This window comes from Lontra canadensis, unplaced genomic scaffold, assembly GCF_010015895.1.
Source record: "Lontra canadensis isolate GAN:19392208 unplaced genomic scaffold, GSC_riverotter_1.0 scaffold29, whole genome shotgun sequence".
NCBI lineage: Eukaryota > Metazoa > Chordata > Mammalia > Carnivora > Mustelidae > Lontra > Lontra canadensis.
Genome location: NW_022631023.1, coordinates 7,549,658 through 7,562,418, shown reverse-complemented (window position 1 = coordinate 7,562,418; position 12,761 = coordinate 7,549,658). Strand labels below are relative to the sequence as shown.

The following is a 12,761-nucleotide window of genomic DNA, read 5'->3' as shown; positions in this document are numbered from 1 at the left end:
TTAAGGATTCATACGATACAAAAAGAATGTCTTTTAAGTAACAGTATTCAGCCAGATACTTCTGCCAGCCCCAGGGAATTTCTGAACCTAATGAGGCAGATTAGAAGAGGTTTTTCTTATTACTGAAGTATAAAACACTAAAACTGCACTGATACGGCATGGTCTGGAGGTCCTAAAACACGGGCTCAAGGTCCTGACTCACGATGTGGTTGTGTGAGGTGAGTCAGGTCACATGGGCCCTTCTTTCTGTTCCTTGCAGGTGAGATTGGGACCTTAGACTGTAACCCCCTAAACCTAAGCTTCTCTAAACTTAAGTCTAGCTGTAAACTTCTATAATTTTATTACTTGATTTCAGTGGTTTCTTAATAGTCATCCTATCAGTATGTTTTTCTCCCCAAAAGATTTATTGAACAAATAATCGAAATGAGCGAACGTTAACATTTTATTTCTGGTTATATGAGTGCTGTGTCTTATATAGGTTTTTAAACCCAGTTTTGTTCAAAAGATAAATTTAGGAAGCAGGAGAGATGTAGTAGAAGGAATCATAGAAAAGTAGGCTTGATGTTAGGAATGCTCGGTCCTTTTGCGCCGTGAGCATTCTCACAGTACCTTCCATAGTTCGTAGACTCTCCCGGGACTCTGGATGTGTGCTACCTGTGGCTTTCAGCTGTAGCGGTCACTCTCAGAATAGCAAGGAAGGCAAAATACAGTGCTTCTAATTCTTCGTTATATATGAAAATACGAGATGAATATAAAAAATGGATAGAGTAGGTATTATTAAGCTGAAAGACAGGTTTTAAATAAATTCCTGAAGCGTACACTCTGGAATCCTTACAGGAAAAAAACACAGAGATTGTTTAAGCTCTTGTAACTTTTTTAAGCAGGGTATGCAGACTATGCTTTTCTTCACTCTGTGATCTGTGTTTTCACCCAGCAAGGTCCAAGAACGGTGAGCACTGGGAATGTGGGTTTTTCTAGTTCCAGAGCCAGAGAGCTCCTGTTGCCTCTAAAAACTAGAGGCAACAGGAGGATAGCTCATCAACTGACCATTTTGCTGTGAGGACAGGTGGGGAGGCTGAGGGACGGGAACAGCCTGATGAGCTCCTTCCTGGGTTCTCTGAACACCACGGGTTTTCTTCTGACTGTGGAAGGGAAGAAAGGAGCTTGCTCTGTTCCTCTGCCTTCTCATGGCTTTCTGATGAGAAGTATCGGGAAAGGGAGAAAGCCTCAAATTCTTCGGGGCCAGCCTTGAGTCTAGTGTAGGTTTTTACCTGAGTGTTTGGAAATGTTATTTCCTAATTGTGCTTACAGCAGCACAGTATCGAAACACAGATTTGGCTACCTAACATGAAATCGCAATGAAAGTTAGTGAAGGGAGTGTTACTTAGTGTGTAGAGTTGAGTTTGCTCTTGCCATATAATTTGGGCACTTGGGTCTGTACAAGGTGCCATTTTGAAGCAATGAGATGTAGTCTGGTATGAAGGCCGATTGTGGGTAGAATGTATCTGACTTATATATACAGATTCTTCTGAGGTAGTAATTTCTCTTGCAAGAAGTATGTAAGAAAAGTAAGGTGTTTAGAATTAGCTCATCAGTTGGGCCTCATAGGCCAAGTTGGCCAACTTCGGAAGAGGTTAGTGATATTTTATGAAATGCCAGGCACACAGCACAGACTCGTATTGAGTGCAGGAAAACCATCGTTACTCAGTCAGAATTAGTTCCTATCCAGTTTCTTGTATGTCTGTATATTCAAAATTGGTGTCTTGATTGTGTGATTTTTGTGTTTTGAGTGAGCATAATTATTCCTGGAAAGATGTAGTCACTGGTTCTGTTTCTCAGATGTTTAAATATCAGTGGAATTGTAGATGGGCAAGTTAAAAACTCAAAACACATTTGAAGTTTTGTATATGACTTATTTTTAATGAAGTGAATTTTTAATACATTCATATGCTTATTTTGTTGGTGTTTATTAAAGATAACTCAATTTTGTTGTCCTACAAGTAACCTAAAAATGACTTGATCAAAAGAGTAGAATTGAAGCCTAAATGTGACCAGGACCTCTTGTCCCGTATTATGGTTCAGAGCCTGGGACTTTTCAGGGTCTTGGATCCCATCTTACCTGTGCCCTCTGAGCTGTGGGACTTCGGGCAAGCAGCTCACATCCGACACTCAGGTTCCCCATTTGTAAGCTGGTGACAAGAAATCAACTCATTCTCAGGAGATTGTTGAGAGGATTATATGAAAGATGCAAAAATATGTATGCTCCTAACAGAGTGCGTGGCAAATACCTGCTACTCTTATTTTATTATTAACTACTTCAGTAATTCATTTGTTTCTAACAGTTATACCTTCCATCAACTTTTCTTACATTTATAACATAATATCTCACTGGTTGAGGTTCTGTGAGACCCTCATTGTGGGGTGCAGCTGCATTCCAGCACTCCCAAGAAGGGTCTTGTTGGAATAAATTCCCTGCATTAAAAAATGAAAAAGGAAATTTGTGAAGGGAAACCTTTTCCATTATTTTAAATGCTTATAGCATTCATTCACATAAAGATAATTGACATGCTTATTACCAATATTGTTTATTCATTAAATTACATCTCTAAGGAAAAGTATAAGAATAAAATATCCTGTGAACCTTACTGTACATACTGTTTATATTCAGCAAAATGCAACAGTATATATTTGAAAAATTCAGCAATTCAAATTTTCTTACTAATTGCTGCTCTCTTTTCAGACAAATAGTTACTCCCATTGAAGATTTTTACCCCCTTAAACCTTATTTGGAACCTTAAAGAGGAGAGGAGCATGGGAAAAGATAATTAATAACTTACTATAGTAATTCAGTAAATCTACCATCTGGATAACAGCCTTTTAGACTTTGAGTATAGAGGCAGAGGAAACTAATGTTAATATTAGTTTCAGAGAACATGCACCTGGGAAACTGCTCTACGGTCACTCCAACTTTTCATACCAAGGGGATGGAGATTCTTTCTTGTTATGTCCACTTTCACCCTACAGCGCAACTCTCTTTTTTATTAGTGTGGGTTAAGTTGGTTAATTATCCCAAGACTCCAAACATTTCAGTGAGGCCTTGGTATGATGCATTTGCTGTCTCAGCCCCTCAGATTGACCTGAGCGTCCTTGGAGAGGAGCTCTGCTAGGGGCTCTTTTGGCTCAGTAGATTTTAACTGGCTTCAATGTCTGTGGGAGCTAGATAGGAACCCAGATGGCTAGTGTTGGTGACTATAGGTACCTTGATAGAATTAATTGGTTTTGAGGATCTGTTGACGCCTGGTGGGAACTCTTTACGGGTGGAGGAGTGGGGTATGAACAGTAGTCTAGGATCATGGACATGCTAGTCGCAGCATTCCTGGTATGTATATGGAGGGTGTCCCTGCTCCATTCCCCGTCTAGCAGGAAGCTCATGGTTGAACTCTTGACGACCTATTAGATGACGAAGGACATGCAGTTTAGGATTGGTGGGGGGAGGGTTGTTAATGGAATGTGGTTGAAATTCATTTTTAAAAGAGTTCCATGAGCTTTAAGGTGTTCTCTGGAACTTACCTGTGGTCAGCTCCTAGTGTAATTGTAAGTAGAGATTTTGGTATAATGGATTCATTTGTTTATTCCACAAATATTTATTAAATATCTATGTGCCCACCACTGTTTGAGGCAAAGGGAATACAACACTGAACAAAGGAATCCTTGACCTCACCGAGTTTTTCCTGTAGTGGAAGGAGAAGGAGAGTAGCCTAAGCCAGTAAATGAGTAAATACACAGTATATCAGGTGGTGCTGGGTGATAAGGGGGAATGAGAATGTGGAGGGTAAGGTCAGGCATGTTACCGTGGAGAGCATGATTTCCTCAGTTGTGTTAAAGAAACAAGTTGCAGGGGCTCCTGGGTAGCTCAGTTGGTTGTGTCTGACTCTTGATCTCAGGAGTGGAGCAGTGCCGTGCTCCGTCCCTGCACCGTGGCCTCCTTGCTTTGCTTCGTGGTGCCAAGTCGGGCCTGAAATCCTGTCCTAGGAAGCTGCATGTTGGGTTTCTCTGTTGTCAAGCAGGTCGGACTTTAGGAATAATTCAGAAGTTATTCCTTGTATGGTGGAGAAGCCCTCTTTGGGCAGCATCCTGTGTGTCTCCTGGCCCCCGCCATGTCTGTGATTGTACTGTTTAATCTGAGGAACAAGTTCGAAAGCCTTGGGCAGCTGGCACATTATCTTCTCATTTCATTGATTTGTTCCAGTGGTTTCTTCGCTGGAATCTGGTTGAAAGAGATAACTGAGAGAGAATGTATAATGTTCTAATGTAGATATCTTTTTTTTTTTTTTAATACATACATACAGGTTACAGAAGAGAGGGGATTTGCACCAGTGAAGTATAGTTAAAGTGCTAGTCTTTTCTGTCTATTTAAGGTGATGCCTGATATTGTCATGTTACAGAGGCGGATGCCCCAAAGCTTCCGTGATCCAGCAACTGCTCCTCTGAGAAAACTTTCTGTTGACTTGATCAAAACATATAAGCATATTAATGAGGTAAGACCATTGATTTAACAGCATATCTTGCAATAGAGCAGGAAAGAAAAGTTATTTTGTGGCCCTTTTAAACATAGTAAACTTTATTCCCGGTGATTGTAATATTGATGATTATTGGTAAGTTAAAGATTTTTAGATAATATAATTACATTGTAGAAGAAAAATCTATTAACAGAGACTGCCAAAAATTAAGATATTTGGGGATAACTTCTCCCTTTTTTCAAAGTTGTTTTTAATATATGATAAGATATTAATTCTGTAATAACTCTTCTCCAAAACAAGAAAGAAGAAAGGAAGGGAATAAGGACACTGTAAAATTATGTATATGTTAAAATTTTGCTTAAATTTTATATATCTCTTTCTGTTTTTGCCATGGATATCAGGAAGCTCAGAGATCTATTTATACCCAGTTAAGAGGCATTTATCCTAATTTATTTTATATATATATACATATATATATATTCCTAGGGTTTTAAATTGTCTTTTAAATTTTTATGTGTGTTATTCTGTTGTAAGATATTTAAAAACCTTTTTGGTGAATGTAAATAGATTAAAAAAAAAACCCACTTAGCACTTTGAATTACTCCTATTCCAACTTGGCTCTTCACTTGCATAAATTTTTTTCTGGTGTCTTAGACCTTTGACTTGATTGCCATTTGCTTCTAGCCTCAGCTCTAGCTTTGTAATTAATTATGAAATGAGCTTTTCTGGAGAAGAGTAGACTTGCCTGTGCTTCCTTTCCGCTTCATGGGAGCCCTATGTCCTGTCACACTAAAAGGTTATGCTCTAGCAGCTCTAGAGCTGTTTAACTAAAAGGATGTTCTTACGTATGTGTAAATTTTACTGCACTTTGATGCCATTTAATGCCAGTATTGTTATATTACTGTGGCAATGTGGAAAGATATGATTAGAATGAACTCCGTGAGGAACACTTTTCAGTTGGATTTTGTACACAATTGATGATTTAGAAAAGATGTGCCAAATTAGCTTTGGATTACCTGAAAAATCTGATAAATTATTAACAATTTATTCATGTCAGTTTGTTAATATCTGGTTAACTGTTAACAAAACTAAAGAAGTTGTTAACAAAGCTCCTGTTAAGCTTTGGTGAAACAAGAGTTTCACCAAAAACGGTAGCTTTGCTGAAGCTTGTTTTTAAACCGTTTTTGCCATCTTGTAAACTAGAGTTGTTCTGATGTTATTCTATGCAGTGTTAATTTATGGTTTCCTCAGTTAGTTACCAGTTACTTGGGCTATTCCCTAGTCTACCTGTTATTTCTTACTGGTCTTAGAAACAATTTAGTAAGGAAAATAACTCAGTTATGATCAGTCACAGGATTTACGGCCTTTAGTGTGGGGAGGAGGAGGGAGTGGCTGCTTTTTCATTAATTGTTACTTTGTTAGAGACTTAAAAAAGTGGACACTTCTCAGAGGGTCTTTTGTATTAGTAGAACTTCAGTTCATATTTATCTTGACTTTCATATTTAAAACTTTTTGCCTTCAGAGCAAATGTAAAATTGGGATGGACTGGCAGAGGGCATGCAAGATATTGACATGAGGAGGATGAAAATGCTCTTTATTTGGTTTGGCGTTTGCTGATTACATTGGCATCTCTATATATTTTTCCCGCCAAATCCCTTATATTACACTCTTAAGAGCTGTGCCCCCTCATTGTATAGAAATTATACCCTAGTTTAAGACATAAATGTAAATTGGGCCCTGTTAGTCTTCTTGAATGGGCTACTTTGGACTAGTCACTTAACATCTATTTATAAAATGTGCAAACAGTATAATTGAAAAGTGAATTTCAGGGTAGACATTTTTCATTGGTTATATATCCGTGTTATTATGCAATTCTAATAGCAACTGTAGAAAGTTCTTTATTTCATTTTTTGGTATTTGTTATAAAGAATAAAAATTCATCACTTTCCTCCTGATGGCAGACTTGTCTCATACATGTTCTCGATACATATAATATGTGTGTATGTGTGTATGTATATATGTATATGCCTCCTGCTAACCGCCAAAGATTTAAATTATAGAGTAAACACTGTATACTCTCATTTCAGGTTTACTATGCAAAAAAGAAGCGACGACACCAACAGGGCCAGGGAGACGATTCTAGTCATAAGAAGGAGCGGAAGGTTTACAATGATGGTTATGATGATGATAACTATGATTATATTGTAAAAAACGGAGAGAAGTGGATGGATCGTTACGAAATCGACTCCTTGATTGGCAAAGGTTCCTTTGGACAGGTAATTTAATGGAAAATGCTGAATTTCCTAAATTAGAACTTGATAGTGAATCATGTTGTTACACCTTTCCCTCAGTGGTATGCTTTCAGTGTTTGTAATATATTGTAAACAGTGGATATGTGAGCATTTGGATTATCATACTTCTTTAAAGCTAGTAAAACTACATCAGCTCTAAAACTCCATTAGACTTTCTTTGTCTGTATTTACTTTCTAGAGCAGCTCTCTAGTACGTATCTTACTAATGACTGAGTGGTGGGTTGTAATCACTAATACGTGATATTGCCCCCCTCGTATAGTCTGGATGATTCTTCGATGTGGATGCTAGAAGTAGTTACCTTCCTGCCTGATAATCCTTTTTTTTTTTTTTTTTTTTTTAAAGATTTTATTTATTTATTTGATGGACAGAGATCAGAAGTAGGCAGAGAGGCAGGCAGAGAGAGAGAGAGGAAGGGAAGCAGGCTCGCTGCTGAGCAGAGAGCCCGATGCGGGGCTCGATCCCAGGACCCTGGGATCATGACCTGAGCCGAAGGCAGAGGCTTAACCCACTGAGCCACCCAGGCGCCCCCTGATAATCCTTTTTAAAAAGATAAGAGTTCCGTTGGCACAGCAGGTGCCCTGTTATTTTTTGGAGTCTGGGAAAGCCAGGGGCTGTGTCACCTTCTGTTATCAGGCCTTGAAGTGGGCAGATGGTCTTTAGGATTTCCTCTTCCTGTTCTCCCAGCACCAGCATGGCTGGTACTGTGATGGGGCTGTTTGTGATGGAAAGGCTCATTCAGCAGCTTCGAGCAGGCAGAGTGAGGAAAGGGCTCCCCAAGAGACCTGATATTTATCTTTGTTTCTGGCTGCTTCTCCGCTCAAAGCTCTCCCCTCCTCACCTGCCCACCTGGCCTTGCTACAAAGCACAAAACCCTAAATACGTCTCTCTGCTGTATCAGCTATGCTCAGACCGCGAGCCATCACACCTTCGTCCTTGCTCTTTTAAAAACTTTTTCTCTGGCTGTGGACCCCCAGCTACTCTCGCTTGTCAATCCTATCTCATCCAGTCCCTCTGTTTGGTTTGGTTTGGTTTGAGGTGTGATTTACTGTTGATTCCAGTCTCCTTTGCCTTGCAGACTTTGTGTGCGGAGTCCATTATTAACCTGCAGTCCAAACACCACTTCTGACTTCTCAGTAATGAGGATAGAATGCGGTTTAAAATGACTTTTCCTGAACTACTTTTTAAAAATGTTTGTTTTGGGGTTTTTTTTTTTTAAAAAGTACAGAACACATGCTCTTACTGATCTGTTCCTGCCCTGAGATAGGAAAAAATGCCTCTTCTCAACCTGTGAGGGAAAATTCTTCGTGTGTCAGTCTGATCATACTTAGGACAAAAAGTATATGGTAGGTCATTAGCAGCCACAGGTGTAGACCCACAAGGATGGCAGCTATTAAACCTGTAAGGAGATCTGCACGAGGTTGCTAAAGGACCGCTGTAATGCCACTGTGGCTTTACAAGGCCCTCCTGTCATCTGCATAAAATTCCTCCCCCTTTCCATGATTTCAAGGAATTTCGATAATTGTACATAACTCAGAGAACTTTTCCTTGATTCATAGCTCTTTTTCTTTGAGTTAGGGTTTCTCAGTAGTTTGGGAGTCCCACTTTATGAAATACTACTTTTTTGTGAGAAGCAGCTTCTACTTCTCTGTCAGTCTCTTAAGGAGAGGCATTTCTGAGGCCCAGATTTTAGTAAGGCGATGCACACCCTAGATAGAGGGATTGCTGTCTTCATCTTAAAAATTATACCACCTGTTCAGGCAGTTGCCTTCAACAGGATATTTTTTTTCCTTTCTTTTTAAGGTTTTATTTATTTATTTGACAGAGCGAAACACAGTGAGGAAGGGAACACAAGCAAGGGGAGTGGGAAAGGGAGAAGCCAGCCTCCTGCCAAGAAGGGAGCCCGATGCAGGGCTCAATCCCGAGACTCTGGGATCATGACCTGAGCCGAAGGCAGATGCTTAATGACTGAGCCACCCAGGTCCCCCAGCAGAACATTTTTCTAACTAATATGTTGTCCACCATGAAAATTGTGGCCATACAGCAGATGCTAAACTTTGTTTTCCTTTTTTTTTTTTTTAAAGTTTTCGCTAAATATTTAGTCTTTGTGTTCAGAGTGATGTTTTTCTCCTCCTCTTCACTTTAATTTTCTCATACTTCAGTTCCTAAGAGCAAGTGAGCGTAGTTAGATCTTTGAAAATAGAGGCCTTTTTGACATCACACCCCATCTCATCGGGTCAGACTGATGCCTCCCTTAAGCTGAAGGGTGTTCAGGTTCTGGACCTGTCACTCACCAAGTAATGTCTTTCATACTGTCTTAGTCAGACTTTCTCTAAACTCTGCCAGATCTTTGTCATATAAGGGACTCCTTCATTTCTTTTGCCAGTGGTTGTTATCAGTCCTGATTGCACATTGAAATTTCCCAGGGAGGTTTGGGGGAGAGGACTGTTGCCTAGGCTCCAGACCAGTTAAATCAGAATCTCTGTGACTGGATCCTGGGCATTTGTATTTTTCAAACTGCCTGTTGAACGTGTAATTCAGGGTCAAAAACCATTGCTTTAGCATTTAGCCAGTTAACTATTTGCTAAGTCATTAAATAGTTGGGCCCTGCTGGTGGCCTTTGTCCTGGAGACCACTGGGATCTGGGCATGGAACTGCAGCTCTTGGTGCCAGTAGTATAGTCAGTGAACAGAAGAATATCAAAACCACTTGGTCAGATGTTTACCGGGGTAATCTCTGATTTTAAAGACAATAGATTGTATTTTTAAGAATTGGGTGAAACCAAAAATAATTGCATTTTTCATTCCAAGTTTGATTTTAACTGAAGCATATATAATCCTTGACAATATATCTAACCTTGACTGATGTAAATTTTGGAACATGCGTTCCATTCACTTCTCTTCTCCAGTGGGACAGCCTACACATTGGAATCACAAGGAGTTCTCCCTACATCTCCAGACTTTGTGAATGTGCTAGAAAATGGATAAAGCTATTGCCTATTCAGACTACATAGATTATAAATTAACTTTTAATCAGTTATAGTGGGTTTCTGATTTGTGGATAGTTTTATCTGTGCATTGATTTTCTAATTTTTATGTAAATCTTTGTTAATAATATGAAACTCCTTTTTTCTTTTTTTTTTTTTAATTTAATTTTATTTTTTCAGTGTTCCGAGATTCATTGTTTATTCACCACACCCAGTGCTCCATGTAATACATGCCCTCCTTAATACCCACCACCAGGCTCTCCCACCCCCCTACCCCCTCCCCTCCAAATCAGTTTGTTTCTCAGAGTCCACAGTCTCTTATGGTTTGTCTCCCCCTCCGATTTCCCCCAACTCGCTTCACTCCTTCACCCAATGTCCTCCGTGTTATTGCTTATGCTCCACAAGTAGAATTAAAACAAGAGGTGTACATAGTGATTTGCTTATGAGCACTCCATTTTTCTTGGCGTTGATTTTATAACTATCGAGACCATCTCATTGTGGCTTTTGACTTTTATCATGGAACTTCCCTGGTAATTTGTATTAGATTTGTCTTTTGTTAAATACCTGTGTTTTAATTTCTGAAAATCTAATTTAAGGTTAGGAAGTTATCTGCATTTTTCAAATGACTTAGAACTTTTTAAATATTTTACATGTATACTTGAGATTTAAATCAGATTCTTCCAAACCAAAGCACTTGACAAGATTTATAACTTACTTCTGGAGGAAAAGAGTTAATCTAGCTTTTGTTAAAAAGAAAGCGATATTGTGGATATTTAGAAACCGTGTAAGGATACAAAAGAAAGTTAATTGAAATGACTGACTTTGGGGCGCCTGGGTGGCTCATTTCGGTTAAGCAAGCATCTGCCTTTAGATCAGATTGTGATCTGAGGTGAGCTCAGGTCCTGGGATCTGCCCAGCATGGGGCTTCCTGCTCAGTGGGGAGTCTGCTTCCCCCTCTCCCACTGATCCTGCTCATGCTCTCTACCTCTCAAATAAAGAAATAAAAAGATTGACTTAAAGTTGACTGTAAAGTAATAGATGAATGATACTGAATGGAAATGAATAGGACCTCTTCTGCTTAGGGAGGTCAGAAAAGTGAGAATTAGGTAAATATACAATTAAGGTGAATTGGAAAATGTGAAATTTTGGCCACTAATGAAATAGAGAATTATTCCTATTTTTTTCTCTTTCAGGTTGTAAAGGCTTATGATCGTGTGGAGCAAGAATGGGTTGCCATTAAAATAATAAAGAACAAGAAGGCTTTTCTGAATCAAGCCCAGATAGAAGTGCGACTTCTTGAGCTCATGAACAAACATGACACTGAAATGAAATACTACATAGGTAAACGAACAAATAAAGCCACGTGTCCTCATCTGGACCAGAAGTTTGAGTTAATGGTTATTTATGTATGAAAATACATTGATTCTATCTTAAAGTGCTAGGTTAAAAATTCAACTGTTTACTTCTGTTGGGGGGTGTAGATTTAAATGTTACTCGAGTTGGCAGTAACACTCTAGATCTTGGGGAATGGGCATTCCAGGTGGCATATAATTTAGAAAGAATCAAGAATAGTGTCATATTTTACAAGTTACTAGTGCCATTTCTTTGCTTTAATGGTGCAATTTTACCCAGGGGTCCTCTTTTTGGTAACTTTAACCATTTCTAATACAGCTTAGAAATTAGAAGTAAGCTAATATATTATAGAACCAGTTTTGGAATATCTTAGCCAAGATCTCAGACTCCTCCCCAGGTTCTGTCAGTTTGGCAGCATTAGAAGCTGTTAAGGCTTAAAAACTATAGCAGAAAAGTGGTAATAGCCACTTTTTAACAAACTCCTGTCATATTCTTGTGTTCTCCATCATCTGCAATAGTAATAGCAGTCCTGTAAGGAAACTTACATTCGATAAATAATAATATATACTTATAAGGAAATCCTTATATTATAGACAGTTTATTTTTTTTAATTATTTATTTATTTATTTGACAGAGAGAGAGAGAGAGATCACAAGTAGGCAGAGAGTGGGGGCGTGGAGCAGGCTCTCTGAGCAGAGAGCCCGACGTGGGGCTTGATCCCAGGACCCCGAGATCATGACCCGAGCCGAAGGCAGAGGCTCAATCCACTGAGCCACCCAGGCACCCCTATTATAGACAGTTTATATACAAAGAATAACATAACCAAGTTCCCAGGCCTCTGCAGCTAGCATCTGAACCTACTTTTGCCCGAGTCAGACTCTGGTGTTTCATTGTCTTACAGTGTTTTTCCTGAAAACAGAAAGAAGATAGAATAATTATGAAAATAGTGAAGTCTAGGGGTGCCTGGGTGGCTCGGTTGGTTAAGCCTCTGCCTTTGGCTCAGGTCGTGATCTCAGGGTCCTGGGATTGAGCCCCGTGATGGGCTTCCTACTTAGCAGGGAGCCTGCTTCTCCCTTTCCCTCTCCCTCTGTCCCTCCCTTGTGCTCTTTCTCAAATAAGTAAATAAAATCTTTAAAAACAAATAGTGAAGTCTAGGATCAGTTGATACATGGGCATAACATTAATAATTATGCCTTGTTTAATACTATTCTCAGTCAAATCTATGATACTGATGATTGTAAGACCCCATTATTTTATGTGCCACTGAGAAATAAATTGCCGTCTCATATAAATACAAGATGCCATCAATTTTAGGATTGAGGCCTTTGGATCAAGTAACTATGGAAGTTCCCTGTAGGCATGTATACATAGCAACCCTGTTCAGAAATGTTGGCTTTACCTGATAAACATGAGGTTAAATTTTATGTAATAAAATACCTTTTTATGAGTAAGTAGGGCAATATGGTTTTTTAGTTTGTCCAAAACGGTGGAAACAGAAAAGAAAAAAAATGCGTGTTTAAAAATGTAAGGTTCTGGGACGCCTGGGTGGCTCAGTCTGTTAAGCCTCTGCCTTCGGCTCAGGTCATGATCTC

At 39.2% G+C, this 12,761-nt stretch overlaps 1 protein-coding gene across 7 annotated transcripts in view; it reads left to right on the top strand.

Annotated features, from left to right (window-relative positions):
* DYRK1A (dual specificity tyrosine phosphorylation regulated kinase 1A) overlaps nt 1–12,761 on the top strand; it is a 145,200-nt gene that overhangs the window by 106,067 nt on the left and 26,372 nt on the right. For 5 of the 7 annotated variants that reach the window (XM_032865335.1, XM_032865330.1, XM_032865333.1 and 2 more), the window contains 3 exons: nt 4,419–4,538; nt 6,608–6,796; nt 11,010–11,157. In XM_032865335.1, the coding sequence (XP_032721226.1) occupies nt 4,419–4,538; nt 6,608–6,796; nt 11,010–11,157 (457 nt within the window). Of the gene's footprint in view, nt 1–4,349; nt 4,539–6,607; nt 6,797–11,009; nt 11,158–12,761 lie in introns of all 7 variants that reach the window. The other 2 variants (XM_032865331.1, XM_032865334.1) reach the window with 2 other exon arrangements.